This window comes from Taudactylus pleione, unplaced genomic scaffold (genome assembly GCF_031769625.1).
Source record: "Taudactylus pleione unplaced genomic scaffold, aTauple2 ptg000244l, whole genome shotgun sequence".
Taxonomy (NCBI): Eukaryota; Metazoa; Chordata; class Amphibia; order Anura; family Myobatrachidae; genus Taudactylus; species Taudactylus pleione.
In genome coordinates, this window is record NW_028284646.1 from 12,700,278 (window position 1) to 12,723,404 (window position 23,127).

At 43.0% G+C, this 23,127-nt stretch overlaps 1 protein-coding gene across 2 annotated transcripts in view; it reads right to left on the minus strand.

Annotated features, from left to right (window-relative positions):
* The window catches only part of LOC148516681 (mitochondrial ubiquitin ligase activator of nfkb 1-A-like), a 79,653-nt gene that overhangs the window by 31,338 nt on the left and 25,188 nt on the right, over window positions 1–23,127 (minus strand). Inside the window, exons 3-4 of one of the 2 annotated variants that reach the window (XM_088479770.1) lie at window positions 9,508–9,628; window positions 6,949–8,735 (exon numbers count right to left, since the gene is read on the minus strand). In XM_088479770.1, coding sequence (XP_088335896.1) covers window positions 8,024–8,735; window positions 9,508–9,628 — 833 coding nt within the window. In that variant the 3' untranslated portion in view covers window positions 6,949–8,023. Of the gene's footprint in view, window positions 1–6,948; window positions 8,736–9,507; window positions 9,629–23,127 lie in introns of those variants that run through there. The other variant, XM_088479771.1, reaches the window with a different exon arrangement.

Below are 23,127 nucleotides of genomic sequence, written 5' to 3' on the forward strand. Positions count from 1 at the left end.
AACCTGTAATTTATTTTTATTTTTTTATCTGAATTTTATGTAATGGATCTGCACAAAATAGTCAAATTTGGTAAAATGAAATGTGAAATATATTTATAAAAAATAATCTTTATAAATAAAATTCTGAAAATTGGCATTTGCATATGTAATCACCCCCTTTGCTATGAAGCCCCTCAATAGTTCTGGTGCAACAAATTACCTTCAGGAGTCACATAATTAGTGAAATGAAGTCCACCTGTGTGACATCTAAGTGTCACATGATCTGTCAGTATAAACAAACCTTTTCTGAAAGGCCCCAGAGGCTGCAACACCACTAAGCAAGAGGCTTCACACCAGGAAGACCAATGAGCTCTCCAAATAAGTCAGGGACAAAGTTGTTGAGAAGTACAATTCTGGGTTGGGTTATAAAAAAATATCCAAATCTTTGATGATCCCCCGAAGCTCCATCAAATCCATCATCATCAAATGGAAAGAACATGGTACCACAACAAACCTGCCAAGAGAGGGCCACCCACCAAAACTCACAGACCGGGCAAGGAGGGTATTAATCAGAGAGGCAGCACAGAGACCAAAGGTAACCCTGAAGGAGCTGCAGAGTTCCACAGCAGAGACTGATGTAGCTGTGCATGTGACCACAATAAGCCGTACACTCCATAGAGCTGGGCTTTATGGAAGAGTGGCCAGAAAAAAGCCATTACTTAGTGATAAAAATAAGAAGACACGATTTGAGTTTGCCAAAAGGCATGTGGGCGACTCCCCAAATGTATGGAGGAAGGTGCTCTGGTCAGATGACACTAAAATGTAACTTTTCAGCCACCAAGGAAAACGCTATGTCTTGCGCAAACCCAACACCCCAAGAAAACCATCCCCACAGTGAAACATGGTGGTGGCAGCATCATGCTGTGAAAATGTTTTTTAGCAGCAGGGACTGGGAAACTGTTTCGAGTCGAGGGAAAGATGGATGGTGCTAAATACAGGGTTATTCTTGAACAAAACCTGTTTCAGTCTGCCTGTGATTTGAGACTGGGACGGAGGTTCACCTTCCAGCAGGACAATGACCCGAAGCATACAGCGAAAGCAACACTCGAGTGGTTTAAGGGGAAACATTTAAATGTGTTGGAATGGTCTAGTCAAAGCCCAGATCTCAATCCATTTGAAGATTGCTGTTCACAAGTGGAAATCATCCAACATGATGGAGCTGGAGCAGTTTTGCCTTGAGGAATGGGCAAAATTCCCAGGGGAAAGATGTGGCAAGCTCATAGAGACTTATCCAAAGCGACTTGCAGGTGTAATTGCCGCAAAAGGTGGCTCGACAAAGTACTGACTTTAGGGGGTGAATAGTTCTGTACACTGACGTTTTCTGTTATGTTTTCCTAAATGTTGTTTGATTCAGAATATATAAAAAAACACAACTTCACAGTTGTATGCATGTTCTGTGAATGAAATGATGCACACCTTCAAACAATCCATTTTAATTCCAGGTTGTGAGGCAACAAAACATGAAAAATGCAAAGGGGGTTGAATACTTTGCAAGGCACTGTATAAATTACAGCAGTAATATTATACTGTGTCGTTTATAGCCTAAACCCCACTGATCCTGGGGAGGCTGTCTCAGTCTCAGCGCTGTGAAAGCGATCAGTGCAGCTAGCAGCAGCATGTAATGGCCATTGGCTCTGCTTACTGGAAGCACCGCCTTCCTGCTATGGTGCCCGTTTTAAACCACTAGCGCATGGCTGTATATGGCACCCACGAACTGTCACTGCTAGGTAAACACTGCCGTTTCTGTGCCTGGCAACCCCGCTAATCGGGGAGGCAGGTTATACTCACGAAAACTGCCGAGGCTACCGGTGGTGGTGAGGATAATGGGGGGACCGCGACAAGCGCTGCATGCAGGGCATCCTGGTACTACCCTGGAGACAGTGGTCTCTGTAGCCAAGGACCATTGCCAGCAGCTGCGATAGTGTCCCCCGACAGCTCCATCGTTGCAGACAGGCAGGGGCAGCCAGCTGCCTGTCATGTTCTCAATGATTGAATCAGCATCTTACTTAACTATATTAAACTAAACTATGCCCTGAGGAGAAGCGCAAAGTTTGACCTGCTCCCTTGGGCACAATACTAAGACAGGCTTGTAGGGGGGTATAGAGGAAGTGGAGCTTGTCACACTTTTTAAATTTGCCAGCTTCCGGTTAGCACACATCTATACCCCCACTGTTATAAAGCCTCCAGAGTCCCCTAGTGGATGAAGGAAAAATATAAATATAAAATGTGACGTAAGAGTTTCCAGAACTAATATATACAAAAACTGTTTTCATGTTGTCTGGTTCCTGAGGAAAGGCTACAAGGTTTGTACAAAACTCAGTAGCAGACTCCTCTCCCCCCAAAATTTTAATTTTCCAAATAATTTCATGCAATAGAGGATATTTATTCATTTTTAATACTTTCCAATTTAATATATCTGTTTATTGTAATTTTTATTTGTGGTCCATTTATTTTTACACTTTCTCCCATGCCCAAAACCCTTTAGATCCATTTGGTTTCCCATAAGGAATAAAGGGGGACTCGTATGATTATTCCTGGCAAGGAATATTAACCAAACCTTTAGGACCTGAGAAACATGGCAACAGAAAGGGTTGACTGTTCTTCTAAAAGTACATGACATGGTCAAAATTTTCATCCTGAAGTTCTTAAGAAATTTTGTTTTATTTGAGGTAGGCAACTTTTGATGCGGGACAGCACGATTAGACATGTTCAAAACTATGGACTATTTCTATAATGTGGTAAATTTAAAGTCAACAACAGTCTAGTCATAACTAAAACAGTGTAGTCATAAGTCAGAAAGGTGGCCATCAATAACTAATATAATAATGCTCAGAAACGGATAAGACTAATTTTTACAGAATTCTGTGGGAAATACTGCCTAATAATATAAAAAAAACTGTAGGATCGGCACAACACTCCAATGCAGCACTCAGCCCTCAAAATGAAACACCAATTAAAAAAATCATACATATTAACAAAGAGAGAGCCAAAAATAGCGCTTAAGAGTTGTCCCTCATAGATTCTTTTCAATAGAGGTCTTCTTTTTCTCAAGTTGTTATCCAGATATTCGTAAATTCAAATAAAACAGACAATATATCTAATGCTGGGCATACACGGCCAGATAAAATGCCTGTCAGACCGACAGATATTTTATCTGGCCGGCTGCCAGCCGCAGATGTCGCCGGCATACACTGTGAGATTTCTCTCACAGTGTATTTGGCAGACATCCGCGCTCCGCCCCCGGGGGAGGAGACATTTCCCTGTTCCTTCCCAGGAAATGTCTGGCTGTCAGCCGCGGCTGGGCATACACTGCCCGATGCGGCCGACAGTTTAACGGGAAATATCGCATTGGACGGGCATGCTGGACCATCCAGCATGCCCGACCGAGCAATGTTTAACCCTCGGTCGCCCCCCCACACGCTACAATTATCGGGGCGATACGCCGATATCAGGCGGATCGCCCCGATAATTGTAGCGTGTATGGCCAGCATAACTCAATATTGATCAATATTATTTGAATATAAAATAGATCCAAAGCCAGGAATTTCTTTTAATAGAAATAGTCTCTTGTAGTCACCAGTGCATCCCTCAAAAACAAATGAAGAGAAACGGCAGCACCCTTAAGTGTATATCAAATGAAGGCAGATATGGGTCTGCTTACTTGTTTGCTTACATCAGTAAAGGTGGGTACACACCTGACAGACATATCTGCAGATGATGGTCGTTCATACACAAGGAACGACCATCATCTGCATGCTGCAGTGAGTCCTGGCGGCAGGTAGGGGGCGTGGCCTAATAGCGGAAGGCATGGCCACGCCCCTTCGAAAAAAAATACATTTGCGGCGCTGGGGAGGGGGGCGCTGTGTGCCCCTCAGCCCGGCGCACAGCCAATGGGGGGCACGATCAGTGTGATCACTCCCCCCTTTGGTATAGGAGACTGCTCGGGCTGCTGCTTTAGCAGCCTCGGACAGTCTCCCAGTGCAGCCCAGCACACAGCAGTGTGTGCTGGGTTGCTGTGGATGGGGAGCTGTGCCGGACCCGGGTAGGTAGTACCTGCTCGCGGCACCCTCTCCCTCTCTGCACCCCTGTGTACAGGCTATCGGCTGATCGCCAGTACACACTTGCCGATGGACAGATATGTCTGCAGACATATCTGTTCATTGGCTGTGAAGCACAGCCAATGCGATATGTCTGTGAATGACGTTGTTCACAGACATATCGTCTGTACACACTGGCCGACGGGGGCACGATATATTGCCCGATCAATTGATCGCCCAGTGTGTACCCAGCATCTGACTATGTAGGGACACATAAAGGTTTCTTGGTTCACTCTGTGAAATTTTCCTTTCCACATATGGGCATGAATATAAAAGCAAAAAAAACAAAACTTGCAATGTGTATTTCAGATGATTTATAATACATTTATTGCTGATTAAGTTTAAAAAACGAGAAAGCATATCCATACCAGATGTTATAACCATTTCCATATTATCACATACACAATGGAACCCGGGTGTTCACCATGGGGCATGTAGAAATAGTGTATGGTCAGGATATACTGCCCCCTGTCGCTCTATCAATGCGTTTCGGCGCTACGCTGGCACCTTTTTCAAGATGTGACTTTCTCACAAGTCCTGATCGCACGTGTATGACGCAGAAATACTGCTTCCCTGTAACGCTGAAGCACATGTGTGGGACATAGAAACAGTCTATGTCACTATTGCGGGAATCAATTAGATGCAGTAATTTACTGCGCCAGGAAAAGGGTGGTAGCCTCGGGCTTTATAACGCCATTGGCTATTCAATCACAGCCCCTTTTCCGCACACATTAACACATGAAATCCAGGAAAAGTTCCCAGAGGCATGGGTTAACACGTTTGTGACACCCGTGACGGGGGAATGTAACGCTGATTTCTGTTTGCGCCTCCTCAGGCTTGAACAGAGATCCGTGTTAACAGCAGCGACAGGGTGATAACGGGGTATAACTGAATAGCCCGGGCAGATCAATTAGCCTGCAATAATTAACTACGGCTAACTGAATCCGGCTCTATATGCATTTCTAAATGCTGAATTTTTGGGGGCTGGAAAAGTGTACCATTCTAAAATGACTTGTGACACCAGGATAAAGAGCATTCACATTTTGTTTTGTTTTTAATGAATATAGATTAACTTTTTTATTATTACAAATGGGTTTAAAAGAATGCATACAAAAGTTGCGGTCCATTACCCTTGACTCTATTTGTCATTTTAATTCATTCTTGGGAACATACATCAGAAATGAAACCATTGCCTCAAATGGAGGAATAAATAGTTGCAAATTTTTACTTACAATTGATTTCTCTCATACAGATGTTAATTCGGAGAATAAATGTACTTCAAACCATCAGATTTGCACATTTTGGAAATAGTATGAGCAACAAAAGACATTCGAGCAGAGGTTCCCAGATTCGGTCCTCAAGGCTCCCTAACAGTCCCGGTTTTAAAGATTTCCATGATTAATGTGAATTAATTAGTACCTCAGTCAGTTATACCATCTGTGCACAAGCATGGATAGCCTTAAAACCTGGACTCTTATGCTGGGTGCACACTGGCAGATATATTGGCCGATCAACTGATTGGCCAATATATCTTGTGTGCGTTGGCCAGTGTGTACCAGCGATATGTCGATGAACGACGTAGTTTACAGACATATCGCGTAAGCTGTGCTGTACAGCTGATGCCCAATATATCTGCAGATATATTGGTGTATCGTGCTGTGTGTATGGCTGACTCTCCGACCACAACATTGGTTCCCCGGACAATGTGGAGTGGGTACATTAGCCCCAACCCTGCTGGAGGATAGATACTAGAGGGTGCCCCGGCCTGTGAAAGCTCCAGCCAGAGTAAGGGAGACACCAGTGGGTGTCCCAGCCAGTGGTTAGCCCTGGCCAGCAAAAGGGAGACACCAGTGGGTGTCCTGGCCAGTGGGAGGGAGACACCAGCCAGCGAGAGGAAGCCACCAGTGGATGCTGACAGCCTGTGTGGTGTGGTATCTAAGCAATTAAGTTTTTATTTGTACAGGTTGAGTCTCCCATATCCAAAATGCTTGGGACCAGGGGTATTTTGGATAACGGAATATTCCGTATTTTGGAATATTTGCATGCTATAAAGAAATATCTTGGGAATGGGACCCCAATATACACACAGAATGCATTTATGTGTTATATACACCTTATATACACAGCCTGCAGGTAATTTTATTCTATATTTTCAATAATTTTGTGGCTCAAGAAAAGTTTGTGTACAGAAATGAAATTCATTTATGTTTCATATACACTTTATACACACAGCCTGAAGGTCATTTTATACAATATTTTTAATAATTTGTGCCTTAGACAAAGTTTGTGTAGATTGAACCATCAAAAATCAAAGGTTTCATTATCTCAGTCATGCCAAAATTATTCCGTGTTTCGGAATATTCCGTATTTCGGAATATTTGGATATGGGAGACTCAACCTGTATTATCCTCTGCTATCTGTTATAATCACAGATAAATATTATGGGAGTATTAAGCAGCTATATTATATATATATATATATATATATATATATACACACACACACACATATACACACACATACAAACACACACACACACATGAAAAGAGATGCCCGGCACTCCAGGATACTTGTTATCTTGCTGTGGTGTCCTCCCGGGGTAATGATACCCAAAATATGAATACAGGAATGAGCGGCACTCAGCAAAATATAAATTAGAAGCAATAAAAGTCCTTTATTCCAACAACGTTTTGGGGTTAATCCCCCGTCTTCAGGGACAGACAACACGTATTGTCTGTCCCTGAAGACGGGGGATTAACCTCGAAACATCGTTGGAATAAAGGACTTTTATTGCTTCTAATCTATAGTCTGCTGAGTGCCGCTCATTCCTGTATTCATGTATGTATATATATATATATATATATATAGTATATATATATTTATTTATTTATTTTACACAGGAGGACTGTCCAGCACAGGTTTATCAAACATACTGCCTGTAAACATGATCCAGCTAGATAAATACATACACATATATGTATACTAGTGTGTACAGAGTAAAAGATTAAGGGGCCCAATTATTAATGATCACACTTGCAAAGTGAGCTGGGTATGATATTATTGGCCATGATGGCATTGCAAAATGCGATCATAGCGCTGAAATCTATTATCTGGCACCCGCAGGGACAGGGGCCCTGAAAGGAGCCAGTCACTGCGATGTGCCCGGAATGCTGTCAGGGCGACTGCGCAGTCCCACTGAATGCACATGCGTGCCCTCCATTACCGGGTAAGTTTCCAGGGGAACCCTCTGGTGGCTAATTATGTGAAGTGTAGACGACACAAGCTAGCGCCATCTTCAGATGGTGATAGCTGCAGGGGCCAATCTCCACTTCACATTCCGGAAGTTGGTAAGTCTGGCAACATCGTATCCACGATAGAACCTATAGAGGCTGCGGCTGCCGGCGGAAATGGAGGGATCGCAGCAGCAGGTATCAAGAGATATCTGATGCGGTCCCTCCTTCATACATGGGAGTGATCCTAAATATTTGCGGTTGCACGCAAATAATTAATGATAAATGGGCCCCTACTTGGCCAATGTCCTCACAACAGATATATCTTTTGATGGCAGTGATGGTTGGTCAGTGTGTGTGCACAACCATGTTCTGCAGATAAATCTTTCCGGTGTATACCCAGCTAGGGGGCCCTTGAGGAAAGAGATTGGGAAACCCTGCATTAGAGTAATTTACTAGGTACTGTAACCATTATAACCACTCAACATGTGGTTGTGTTTCGCTTCACTGGAATTAGATCAATTAAAGATCTTGTCACTTGTTATAAGTCACAGCAATTTTGCACTTTGTTAGTAAATGACCACAGTTAGGACAGTTGTAACACCAATTTGCTCACTGTCCTGGACATAGCAGCAATTACTTCATATATTATTGCATTTAAGCTTGATAGAGTGGAACAATCCTTTGTATGTGGCACCTACAGATAGGGCATATCTCACTGGGTAATGCCTGATAACACAGAAAGCAGCAGCATACGTGTCCGCAAGGCAGTATTACACATTCTCGTGGTCTCGATATGCAGATTATGCAGAGTCTTTCAGAAGCCACCATGTCCTCATCAGGTATCTCGCCCTCTGTGTGCAGCTCATCCCAGCATTCCTCCTGTCTGTGTTGCTCTTTATGCCTTTGATAAGCCCGATACAATGAGATGCAGAGCACAACAGCTCCCAAAGTACCACAGATAAACGCTGCACCTCTCCAAAAGTGGGCTGCACACTCTTGTTGGTACAGTATGTCATCATATCCAGTAAGGGATAATACATATTTAGAACCATCCTGGGGAGGCTGTAAAATAATGACTCCTTTATTATTTAGGGTCAGTTGTCCGAGACCAGTTAGCACTCTGCCCACAGGAAGAATTGCCTCTGTTTCCAATATGCCTGTAGGTTTTTCCCCACTCAAGTAATGTCCAATCAGCTCACCTAAACCAAGAGATGCAGCGTGAAAGCGCTCATAGACAGTTTCCAATGTGAGACCAGTTGCATGTAATGGATCACATACAAGGACAGAAACCTCATTATCCTCCAGAGGACACAGCTGGAAGGGAACAGACTTCACACTCTCATGCATTATTTGCACATATTCACTCCTGAAGAAAGGGAAGACAACTCAGTCTTGGGATAAGTCACAAGCTTCATTCAATACCCTCCTCAAATTCAGGTTTCAGCACTTAAACCATATTAAACACTCAGACGTTTGCTCCCATTGTATTACTTGTACTAGATAGATAAAAGCTATTGGTTGCAGTGATTTGAGTACAGATTTGCATAGATACATATGGCAACCAATCAGCAATTGGTTGTGATTGCCATAATGCATGATAGACTAATGAAAGCAAATGTCCGATAGGCTGCCTAGGTTTACAGCATTTTGCAGATATTTATGATTAACCCCTATAAAGTCTCATTTGGTTAATCACACATAAAGCTGGGAACACATCGCGTGTGCCATAACCACTGTACGATCCGGAATACAACAGTACAATGTATTGTTACACGCTGTGTGTAAGTACACCGCGTCATTCATTGAATTTTCCCATTTGCTGTGCAGCTTAGCAGATGGGACGATTCAATGAACGACGGACGGGAACAACGGATCGGGCGTACACACTATACGATGTGGATGATATATTGTATGATGCGCACCCAGCTTATGATTCAAAAAAATATCGCCACCCGGTGACCTAGTGCTCCAAAAAGGTACACAGGTGACTTTTTAAAGAAATAAAACAATTGCAGGCAAAGATATCTCCAGCATACTTTGTTTCAACCAGTGTAAACCCATTAACATTCTAACTATGAACTTCTGACACTAAAAACAGCTTTGAGTAGTAGTAGCTTCTAGTCTATTCTTTATCTCACCAGCTTCTTGTCAGGCTGTTCCAAAACAGACGATGCTCTATCATCTGATGCTTCTGAATTACAGCTTGGAGATGTGGATGGTTCTGGCTGCATAGAGGTGTGCCGACAGCTTCCACCCTCCCTGTGAGATAAACACAATATGCTTCGTTATAATTATTATAAGGTACTATAATATTTGAAACTGCTCAACAATGGGGATATATAACAAGTGTAAAATAATAGACAAAGACAAATAGTTACTTTGTAAATGCAACCTATACCCTTATATATTCCTGTATACATTATTTAGCAGTCTGTCAAAATGACGGTACATTGATGCGCCCGCGAAAAGTTTGAACGCTTAAATGGGTCACTTTTCAGTCATTACTGCTCGCCAGCTCGGGGTGCTGCGATCAGAAATGTCAGCGCCAGTGGCTGTGCGTGCCCGAATGGAGCAACAATTGAACTGCTCCATCGGGCACTATCTAGTGATCACCGGTGCGCAAAACACTTGAATTCCCCCCATAGAGGTGAGGAGCAGCGTTAGCCTTTTACATATGTAGATATACGACATATATCTCTGTATAAAGCCTTACACACACTATTGGTCTGTGCCCGATACACAGAGAGGCCACATAACATAATACAACATATAACATAATACAATACATCTCTATGTATCATCGCCAGTGATACAAAGAGATGAATTTAAAAAGTTTACACTAACAGTAACCAGTTAGCTGTCTCATTACACACAGGGCCTGCAGACAGCCACGAAAGGATGGTGGAGGGGGATTTATCCGCCTGACTCCGTGTCCCCGCAGCGCTGTTAAGAAATCCGGAACCCGGTACAAACTGTTACAGTGCTGTTTGCCGGTAGAGAACATAAAAAAACGGTACTGTACTGGCTAAAACGGTACATTTGGAGGATATGTCAGCGGCTGTGAGAGCCCGAACGGAGCAACAATTGAATTGCTCCATCGGGCGCCATCTAGTGGCCTCCAGCGTGCAACACATTTGAGTTCCCCACATAGAGGTGAGGAGCAGCATGAGCCATACAGTCAGGTGCATAAATATTGGGACATTGACAGAATTCTCATATTTTCATATTTTGCCCTCTATTCACCACCACAATGGCTTTGAAATGAAACAAACAAGATGTGCCTTAACTGCAGACTTTCAGATTTCATTTGAGGGTAATTACATCCAAATCAGGTGAACGGTGTAGGAATTACAACGGTTTCTATATGTGCCTCCCACTTTTTAAGGGGCCAAAAGTAATGGGACAAACTAAACAATCCTAAATCTAACTTTCACTTTTTAATACTTTGTTGCAAATCCTTTGCAGGCAATTACAGCCTGAAGTCTGGAACGCATAGACATCACCAGACGCTGGGTTTCATCCCTGCTGATGCTCTGCCAGGCCTCTACTGCAAATGTTTTCAGTTCCTGCTTGTTCTTGGGGCATTTTCCCTTCAGTTTTGTCTTCATCAAGTGAAATGCATGCTCAATCGGATTCAGGTCAGGGGATTGACTTGGCCATTGCATAACATTCCACTTTTTAGCCTTAAAAAACTCTTTGGTTGCTTTTGCAGTATGCTTCGGGTCATTGTCCATCTGCACTGTGAAGCGCTGTCCAATGAGTTCTGAAGCATTTGACTGAATATGAGCATATAATATTGCCCGAAACACTTCAGAATTCATTCTGCTGCTTTTGTCAGCAGTCACATCATCAATAAATACAAGGGAACCAGTTCCATTGGCAGCCATACATGCCCACGCCATGACACTACCACCACCATGCTTCACTGATGAGGTGGTAGGTTTTGGATCATGAGCCGTTCCTTTCCTTCTCCATACTCTTCTCTTCTCATCACTCTGGTACAAGTTGATCTTTGTCTCATCTGTCCATAGGATGTTGTTCCAGAACTGTAATGGCTTTTTTAGATGTTGTTTGGCAAACTCTAATCTGGTCTTCCTGTTTTTGTGGCTCACCAATGGTTTACATCTTGTGGTGAACCCTCTATATTCACTCTTGTGAAGTCTTCTCTTTATTGTTGACTTAGACACATATACACCTACCTCCTGGAGAGTGTTCTTAATTTGGCCAACTGTTGTGAAGGGGCTTTTCTTCACCAGGTAAATAATTCTTGTGTCATCCACCACAGTTGTTTTCCGTGGTCTTTTGGTGTTGCTGAGCTCTCCGGTGCGTTCTTTCTTTTTAAGAATGTTCCAAACAGTTGATTTGGCCACACCTAATGTTTTTGCTATCTCTCTGATGGGTTTGTTTTGATTTTTCAGCCTAATGATGGCTTGCTTCACTGATAGTGACAGCTCTTTGGATCTCATACTGAGAGTCGACAGCAACTGATTCCAAATGCAAATGTCACACCTAGAATCAACTCCAGACCTTTTACCTGCTTAATTGATAATGAAATAACGAGGGAATAGCCCACACCTGTCCATGAAATAGCTTTTGAGTTGATAGTCCCATTACTTTTGGCCCCTTAAAAAGTGGGAGGCACATATAGAAACTGTTGTAATTCCTACACCGTTCACCTGATTTGGATGTAATTACCCTCAAATTAAATCTGAAAGTCTGCAGTTAACGCACATCTTGTTTGTTTCATTTCAAAGCCATTGTGGTGGTGAATAGAGGCCAAAATATGAAAATTCTGTCAATGTCCCAATATATAAGCACCTGACTGTATATATATATTAGCTCAGTGGTTCCCAAACTGGGGTGCCTCAGGGCACTTGCAGGGGTGCCTCGGATTGGTGGTCCAGTACCAAAGAAAATTATTTTTAGTCAATGTGATTGGCAGCCATCAGTACTGGTTTTGCCTAACAAAAAATATGTGGACAAAATGAAGTGCAGCCCTGTCTTCCACCACATAACCTAATGGTGACATATAAGCACAATTTACCTCATTTCATTTTTTCTGAATTTCTCAATAAGAAATGTTTAGCCCTATAAATATAAAGGGAAGGGAAAATAAGCTCCTTAAAGTTTACTGTATACTTTAAAGTGGCTGTGCCTTGTAAATGACTGCAACTTTAAAAAAACGATGGAGATCAGTCTGCATCCCGCACCTCCGGCACACTCGATCTCTATTACATCCCGCCCTATATCTTTGAAACAAATAATGAAATAAAAAACAGTAGTGTAACCAAACATCTTAACTGGAAGGCTCCTCTTGTAGAGCTAGTGTAGATGAATGTATATATGCACTGTTAGGGTTCCGTGAGGCCTGGAGGTGGGTGACACTGCTGTACACACTGGAAAGAAGTAGGTGCACAATGAGATCAATACAGAAAAAATTATCGAGAGAGGTTCCAAATCCCGTTTATGGGTTAGTGAGGTGTAAGCCTCCTAACAACCACAAAGTAGACACTGAATTTAAAGCGGTACTAAGTTCCAGAAAAAAAGCAAACACTTTTTTGAGTTTTAGTTATAGGAAACTTTTCCAATGTTACACAACACACGCAAATAAGACAAAGAGAAGAAATGAAACCAGTATATAACCATACATTTGGGGCAGGGGAAGAAAGCACAGCACATAAAGTTAACAGAGACAGTACAAAAAAAAAAAGCAGGATGGTAATAATGCAGCATTGGGAGGGTGTGCTGGTTCTTGTAGTGCTATTTGGAGGTTTCTTGGGTACCTCCTAGGTGGGTTGGCTCTCAACTTAAATATAGTTATGTATGTGCTGTTATCATGTGGCACATCAGTATGCTATTATATGACCCAGAGTGGGTGCTATTATTATGTATAATAATACATAATAATAGCACGGTATAGAGGAGCCGTGACGAGGCCCTGCGCTTAACCATATATATGCTAATATATGCAACTAAGACCTCTGAATTTCTATTATCATGTAGTATTCAAGCCTTTTGCAGGTATCCTTACAGTGTGCTGGGGGGAAACGTTTTTCTTTTTTTTCTGTAGCTCAGAGTAAACCCTCCCTTTACAAGCATCTGTGGGAAACCATTAGGTTAATATGAGCAACCACTATTTTGTAATGGTAACAATACATACAAGGATAAAGATCAACCACATTAGATACAAGTGAATGTAGGGAGGCTATATCCGCTAATGTAAGTAAACCCCTGATGACCCACAGTATCAGAAACCAGAGCATTTTAAGCAATAAGGCGATGGACCGAAGGCGCCATTCAAGCACACGCCACTCAAGCTGGGTCTAACATAAATCCAACATAGAAATTCAGGATCACACCAGAAATAGGAATTACAGCTCAAAACAAACGGATACATGGAAAAAAAATACATATCGAAAGGCCTAACCATCCCACGCCTAGTCGGACAGCAATGTTTACACAAACATCCAAAATCAGACTACGCTGCAAGTAGAAACCTAGAACCTACTATAACAACACAAGTGCTGTGTCATAGACTAAAGAAAAAAAAAATACACAAAGGATTCGCATAGCAAACTACAACTAGGGAAACATCCACCAACCCTGTATACTAATCACCACCCTCGGCATACCATAGAATCCCAAACAGCCAACCACACTCCTCTACCCAAGCCAACCCCCCCTCCCCCTCTAGATATATAAAAGACATTACAAATACAAAAAAACAGATAAGACAAAAAAAACACAGACATGGGGGCATAACTATAAGTCTAGTATTAAGGAGGATAGGACAGACAGTAGCATGTATCTGAAATGCTATAGATAAATGGACCCTTCAGCCAAACAAAAAAAGACAAATTAGATACAATAAAATGGAGCCCACAAATTAATTTGCCACGGTCCCCCTCTGCGGTCCAATATGACAGAGCTGCCGACCACGCCTGTTGATTTTGATATAATTTACTTAACCCGTTTAATATTTCAAATGCAGGCATTGCTGGTTTTTGTTTTAACTGCCAAGTACTTTATTTTCTTCATTATATATTTATGATCCTGTTTATTTGCCAACTATTGTATTTCTCACATACATTATATTGGTTATTGTGCAATTTCTGTATTATTTTTATTTGCTCCTTTCTGCATAAAAATAAGTTTAAAAAAAAAAAATGGAGCCCACGAGTATAAAAAAATAGGATTTTGGTACTTACCGATAAATCCCTTTCTCCGATTCCACAGGGGACACTTGAGGACTTCAAGAGAGTGGGGTATCGATGGTGCTGAGTGGAGCTGGCACTTTAAATTTAAATGAAGTGTGACTAATTCCTCCCCTCTATACCCCCTATAGGCCAGTATTAGAACCGTGCCTGAGGGGAGCAGAGAAAAAAGATTGACAGAAGAGGAGGAGGCGAAAGTACACAAAACAACTGAAAGTTGAAAACAAAGTAAAAGAGAACGAAACAAGAGATGACAAACATGTCTCTAACATTCATAACATCACCCTAGACAACAAGCATGTCGCCAACAGGCATAACAGGTATGGCAGGAAGAACAGAGCTGGGTGGGCGTCCAGTGTCCCCTGTGGAATCGGAGAAAGGGATTTATCGGTAAGTACCAAAATCCTGTTTTCTCCTTCATCCACTACGGGACACTGGTCGCAAAGGTGTCAAATCTGTAAAACCGAACAAAAGTATGCCGGCCCCACCAAGTAGCTGCCCAGCATAGAGATTCCATAGAAACGCCTCGAGCAGCCGCCCACGAGGCACCCACTGAGCGAGTGGAATGTGCGGTAATGGAAGATGGAGGTTCTCTAGACGAGGCCATATACGCCTGTCGTATGGTCAGACGAATCCATCGAGCCAGTGTCTGTTTGGAAGCTGGCCAACCTGGACAAGCAGCATCATACAAAACAAAGAGAGTATTCGTCTTGCGAACGGCTGCCGTCCTGTCTACATATATGCGAAGAACACTAACCACATCCAAGGATCTAGAAGAAGGAGAATCCTGTGGAAAAACCTGAACCACAATAGGTTGATTGATGTGGCAGGCCGAAACCACCTTAGGCAGAAAATCCTTTCTGGTGCGTAGCTCAGCTCTATCCTCATGAAATACCAAATATGGTGGACGACACGATAAAGCTCCCAGCTCCAACACCCTCCTGGCGGAAGCTAGAGCCAGCAGAAGTATCACCTTCCATGAAAGATACTTCAATTCCACCGACTCCAAAGGCTCGAACAGCAAAGACTGCAAGAAAGACAGGACCAAGTCCAAGTCCCATTGAGCTGTAGGAGGAACAAAGGGTGGTTGCAATCTAACCACACCCTACAGAAAAGTCTGCACGTCCGGGAATAAGGCCAATTTCTTTTGGAAGAAAACCGAGAGCACTGAAATTTGTACCTTCTGAGATCCCAACCGAAGGCCCGCTGAGAGACCTGCTTGCAGAAAAAGCAGAAACCTGGGAAGACTGAACTCCGTAGAAGGCCCTTTCAACAACCACGCCGTCAAACGAAGCTGCTTTAAGATTGGTTAGACTAAAGGACCCTGTAGGAGTAGAGCCTCTCTGAGTGGTAAGGGCCACGGATTGTCCACCAACAGGAGTTGAAGGTTGGAGTACCAAGCTCTGCGAGGCCAGTCCGGAGCTATCAGCAGGACCTTGGCCTGTTCCCTCTTGAAGCGTTGTAGGATTCGAGGGAGAAGGGGAAATGGAGGAAACAGATAAATGAATTGGAATCGCCATGGTGTTGACAGTGCATCCACAACCACCGCATGTGCATCCCTTGTTCGAGAGCAGTAAAGGGGCAGTTGATGGTTCTGTCTGGATGCCATGAGGTTGACCTGCGGAAGACCCCACCGTTGGATCAGCTGCTGAAACACCTGTGGATGTAGAGCCCATTCTCCTGGATGTACATCCTGAAAACTGAGGTAATCTGCCTCCCAATTTTCGACGCCCGGTATGAGGATTGCTGATATCGACCTTGCGTAGCTTTCCGCCCAGATAAGAATCCGGCTGACTTCCTTCATGGCCGCACGACTTTTATTGCCTCCTTGTTAGTTTATGTATGCCACTGCTGTGGAGTTGTAGGACTGGACCCTGACTGCTCGGCCCCTCAGAAGGTGAGCTGTCTGTAATGCGTAGAAAACTGCTCTTAATTTTAATATGTTGATTGGAAGTCTCGATTCCTGTGCTGTCCAGCGTCCCTGGAAGTGATGTTCTAGAATTACTGCCCCCCAGCCTCTTAGACTCGCATCCATGGTAAGAAACGTCCAATCCCACTCTCCGAATCTCTTTCCCTCCGTAAGGTGAACTGAGTTTAACCACCACAGTAGGGAAATCCGAGTGTTGGGTAGTAACCTGACTCTTTTATAAAGAAACAGGTGGGATCCCGACCATTGTGATAGAAGATCTAGCTGAAAAGGTCTGGAGTGAAAACGACCGTACGGAACAGCCTCGAAGGCTGCCACCATCTTCCCCAGAAGTCGGATACATGCATGAACCGAAACCTGCCAACGTCGAAGGACCAACCTCACCATCTCCTGAATGGAAGTTATCTTGTCCCGGGGAAGGAACACCCGTTGAGACACTGTGTCCATGATCATTCCTAGAAACTGCAATCTCTGTGTCGGTTGCAGATGCGACTTGGGAAAATTCAGGATCCATCCATGACGAATGAGGAGGTTGTGCGTCACGGTGATGTCCCGTAATAGTTAGTTCTTGGAATTCGCCTTCAGCAGTAGGTCGTCCAGGTACAGAATAAAAGTGATCCCTTGTTTCCGAAGGAGACTCATCAACACAGCCATAACCTTTGTGAATACCCGTGGGGCCGAAGATAAGCCGAAGGGCAAGGCCTGAAACTGGAGATGTGAATTCCAAACTGCGAATCTCAGGAAAGCCTGGGGAGGTGGCCAAATGGGAATGTGCAGGTAGGCGTCCTTGTGTCGAAGCTGGATTAGTGGCTGAGACGGAATCAGCGTAAAAATTAGCGTGCGCGACGCCATCTTGCGAATGGCAGCTAGACTCCATTTTAGAAACAAGAATCTGCAAGACGCCATTTTGCGACCAGCGCCATTTTAAGTTACAACTCACGAGCTAAGTAGAGATGGCAATGTTTTTGATAATCTTTTAGAAGCCATGACAGGCCCATTCGGGGGACAACCTTGCACAGAGAAATACCAAAACAACTAGAAAACAGCCTCCTGAGAAAAGAAAATAGAATAGACAATACACCAGAATACTGTGAGTGTTTTACATACAAATTGGGAATCCCTGTATATAGACAAGTATAGTTGTGGCAATTGTAATATAACCCAGACATTGATCTACACAACTGAATTTGTCTGAATCCTAAACAGGTTTTAGTCTCACTCCCAGACAGAATGGCCCCAGCTTCACAGCTGGGGGTCTCCACCGTGTTTGAGAAGTGAAGCTCACTGCCCATAACACATTTGCATTGCAGTTTGAAACTGTTAGTAAGGAATGAGATATGTGTGTGTGTATATATATATATATATATATATATATATATATATGTTAAATCCATCATAAATAGAATCTCATGCATAAACAGCGCACATTACGCACAGTTGCGCTGCTAACATGACGCACAGAAGCGAATGCACAATATCCTGCATGCGAACGCTGTTTATTAGCTGCATACGTGCACATCTGCCCCAAATCGGATAAACCTAACTAGCGTCTTTTCTCATATCCCTAATACTTACATAATGCACACTTAAACAAAAGGTTCCATAGCTATAAAGTAAAAGATCCCAATTTTATACATTTATTACAAATGCTGTGAAATAAAGACTATTTGGTATCTAAGGTTTAATACATGATAAATAAACCGTGTTTGGTATCATATTGATCTGCACTTTATCCACAGCTTTCTGGTATCATCGGTGTGAAGATCGGAACATGCGTTCGCAACTTATGGACCGTAAAGACATAAAGAACCAAAATGTACTTTGAAAAACCAACAGTATAGATTTGCATGAGGTGGGAAAACGAAGGCAACCAGCTGTTGGAGGCTGGACTGTGGCCATTTGAATCAACCTGTTAAGTGCCATGTAACAAATGCACCATGAAGGAGAGCCAATGGAATTGCAACAAGACCTCTCTTTCGTTCAGATTATTTCTGGGGGGTATAAATATGTGTGCTCTAACCCTGGGTTTCTAGTCTATTCTGCTGATTGATGATTGACGGAGGTCTCTTGCTGATGCCGGAATCTGGTCCCAAAGCGCTTGCATATGTAGGACTGTATCTTGGGTCTGTATAATTTCTTTGCGCTAAATTGTACTTAGATCACAGCGTGTATTATCTGTACTTTGGTTGAATAATACTTTGTGCTTTGGAAACACATGTTCAAGGTCTAAGGTCTTTATTTTACTGTATGACTGCGTATGCAAATAGCGTAAATCTTAGAGGTTATAGGCAGGTTTTAGAAGGTATAGGTAGGAAGGTATATAGCCAGTATCCTTAGCTGGGGGCTCATAGTGAAGCATTTTTGCGCGCAATAGGGATGCACTTTGTGTGGTAGTCGCATTATGTATGCGACTAGTTGCACAATAGCGTATACGCATTTTCCGGTTGTGCTGCCACATGTCTAAACAAAGCCATTGAGTTTACATTATCAATTGTTGATAATATCTGGGTTAACGTGTATTTTTCTGGGCAGGAATAAAGTGTGTATCAGTGAGTATTTGTTTAGGGTGTAACACGTGACCTAAATGTTAAGGGTATTGTAGGACCCTCAAGTGTTAGGCGCAGGAGTTGGCCTAGTGACTCGGTAGCAGCTTACCGTTTACTTTACACAAAGCAGGTGTATGGGTTGTTATTTTTGTTAGGGTTCGGCCCCCAGCGTGATTACAGTGTTCAGTAATCAATGTGTGTGATCTGTTAGGCTTATTTGAACACTACGGGCCAAATGTAATAGGGTGAGAGTTTAGAAAAGTGAGAGTTTCTGACACTTTTTAAACTTTACCAATGTAAGAGTCCAAAAACAAAGTAACAGAGCGAACTTGCATGTTTTTTTAGACTTAAAAAACTCTCACGATTTAAAATCTCATTCAGATGTTTTCCCATTTTGAAGATAAAACTCAACCAATGTGAGAGTTTACTGCTAAACTCTCACATTTTCTAAACTCTCACCCTATTACATTTGGCCCTATAATTGAACTGCATAATTTTCGTCTAATTGTGATTGTGAGCTGGTGGGAGGGTGGACGAAATCAACTGGAACACAAAGGGTACTTTGCTGCCCCCTAGCAGTTGAAAGGTAGTCAAAAAGGGATTGCTAAGCGGAAGCGGTATTTACTTCCGTAGGCGAGTGGAAGCGTCTAGAAGTCCTCCATAGGGTTTGCGGATACACCCTTTTTCAAAGGCGTCCGCAGGTAAGTGAAAGTATCTTAATTGTCTTTCACCAGTTTAAATTTTTATTGAAAAACGTAGGAGTTGTACCAAGATGGGAGCCACGCAAACAATAGAAATGTTAGACAATGATGTGCTGCTAATGGAAGCGACGCTTGGATCGGCCCATCGTATTATGCATACTAAGTACGGTACTTATGCAATAAGGTATTGTGATATATGGTTTAAAATAACGATGAAGAGTGTTAGACCGTTTCCCAGGATTGGTAGTTTTGATAAAGATGTATTGGATAATGTCCGGGATCACATCAGTCTGATGCGTTCTCGAGAGAAAAAAGTAAAATATTATGAATGTTTAAAATTGTGGCAGCATGAAGGGGATGCGTGGCTTAAAAATGGGCAAGCGACACAAACTAGCGTTGCAAGCGCATTGCCAGCAAATACACCCACGGCGCTGGATTGCAATGCGTGCGAGCCGCAAAATGGCGCGCAAGTGTGGCAAGGTAGCGTTGCGGAAGGTATTGCCAATAGATCAACCGCACCACCGCCACCTTATGTGGATGGAGGTGCAGAAACAGTCATGAAAAAACTCATAATAATCTAACAAGCAACTTGTACCCTCTCTTAAGTAACCATAAAGAAAATGTTTATGATGTGGATGATGAGCCTATTGTTATGTCTGCCATTTCGCATGCTGTGTACATGTTAGATGCGACACCACGACAAGCTCAAGTGGTGCCACCATCTCCATCTGTAACAGCACGGGAAGTGTTAAACTCCTCTGCTCCCGTGGAGGAAGTTGTTAATACTGTACGATGCAGCAACAGATTAAACCCCCAGCCAGGTAATAAGGTCAAAGGTAGCACTGCGGCCGGTCTGCATCCCATTCGGACAATCACTGTTCCAAATGGGAATGCGGACGCGAACGGAGTTGTACCTACAAGGGATGTGGTAATGCATTGTCCTTGGACAAGAGCAGAGCTAAATTCCATCATAAATAATTTCCCCGATCCCAAAAAGGAATTAGCCAAATGTCAAAGATTTTTGAGAAATTTGGGTAGTTATCATGAGCCCACCAATAAAGATTGGCGGGTGGTGTTATGGGCCTGTCTACCACACAATACCGACGTGACAAAATTTATCACGGATTGTGTATGGGATGGTGACGTTCCCTTAACAGACCAAGTAAACCAAGGTAATATTTCCCGCATTATAACTCATTTGGGTATATATTTTCGAGTAGTAGTTAACTGGAACAAAATTTTCACCATAAAGCAAAAGGAGAGTGAATCTGCAGAAGATTATTGCGACTGGGCTCTGCAGGCTATCACCCAGTACACTGGGTTAGATGATATTAAAGATAGCATTCACCACAGGGGAATGATTGTCACCATACTCATGGATGGCCTTAAAGAGCACCTAAAAACCCGGGTTCAGACCTCACAGCCTGGCTGGAGGGGAGTCACAATAGATACACTCATAGAATCTACCATAGAACATGATAAAAACATCTCAAAGAAGAGAGAGACCCAGAACGAGAAACTAATGGCTGTCAGTATTCAAGCTCTGGAAGGAATGACGGTAACATCACAGCCAGCAGATACACCTGCACCCACACACACACCTGCACCTGAACAGTTACACGCCCTCACTAGTCCCACACCACTGCAAACACAACCCTATCCCACTTACCCTGAACAACCACAAGTCCCATACTATCCACAAACTACATATCCCCAATCATATCCTTTCCCTCAATATCCTTACCCATACCCACCACCTCTTCCTCCTGCACAACTTGCACAACAACCCTTTTCTTCATCCAATCCACGAACGTGTTTTAATTGTAACCAGCCAGGACATGTAAGAAGAAACTGTACGGCAAAAAGGGTAGGACCCCCAAATCAGGGAAAACCTGGATATCCCCATAAGGGATATGCACAGAGATCAGCAACTGCCCAACAGGCACCAGCTCCAATCGTGGCCGTTAATGCTTTATTGGAGAGTGGGAGCCAACGCTAGGGGTCAGGTCATACCTGTAGTCTACAGATAGTCAGGTTAACGGGAGGTACTAGGGAAGAGCCAGTCATGATGGTTGATGTAGCTGGTACTAAATATCATTTTCTTGTAGACACAGGGGCGACCAGGTCAGTGATAAAATCTCCCGTTAATTTACAGGTAACCAACAAGACAGTACCATGAATGGGCGTAACGGGTAAAGTGCAACATTATCCTTTAACAAAATCCACAGAGGTTACTATCGGGCCGTTGCATACCAGGCATTTTTTCCTTCTGGCTGCTGTGGCTCCTACTAACCTACTGGGAAGAGATTTGTTATGTAAGATGGGATGTGTCATATATTGCACCCCTGATGGTGTATTTCTAGATATCCCAGAGAGAGTTGCGCACGAGGTGAGGGATATGTTGGACACTCCCCAAAGGATAATGTATTACTCTACCAGTGTAAATGGAAATCCATCTCAGGTAGATCAAATGTTATCCCAAATTCCAGATTCACTTTGGACCAAGGACGGACAGGACACTGGATTAATGGCAAACGTAAGTCCCGTAATGGTAAACTTAAAAAGCGGTAGGCAAGCTCCAAAAATTCCTCAGTACCCACTAAAACAGGAGGTAGAATTAGGAGTTTATCCAATAATTGAAAGATTATTACAACAGGGAATTTTAGTTCGTACAGCTAGTGTAGCTAACAATCCCATCTTCCCAGTGAAAAAGAGTGTTGGGAGGGGTTACAGGTTGGTAGAAGACCTTAGAGGTGTTAATAAGGTGGTAGAAAGCCAATTTCCCGTAGTGCCAAACCCAGCTGTCATTCTTATGCAGATCCCACCAAATGCAACCCATTTCACTGCCATTGACCTCTGTTCTGCTTTCTTCTCTGTACCTCTTCATCCTGTCAGTAACTTTTCGCTTTCACATATAGGGGTGTACAATACACATGGACACGATTGCCCCAGGGTTTCATAGACAGCCCCAGTATCTTCTCCCAGGCCTTGCATGACTGTTTACAATCTTTTGAACCTGCCAATAGGTCTGTTCTAATTCAATATGTGGACGATTTATTGTTATGTTCTGATTCGTTTATGTCATGTTTAAAAGATACTAAACTTTTGTTGCTTCACCTCTCGCACACAGGACATAAGGTTGCTAAAGACAAATTACAGCCGTGCCAATCCAGAGTAAAGTATTTGGGACACTGCCTAACTCAGGGCTTACGACATCTCACAAATGACAGAATCCAGGCCATACAGAACATGACACTGCCGCAGAACCAACAGCAAATTCTTACCTTCTTCGGAATGTGTGGATACTGTAGAATGTGGATCCCAGGTTTTTCTATTCTGGCCTTGCCTTTACAGGACTTAGTCTCTTCCT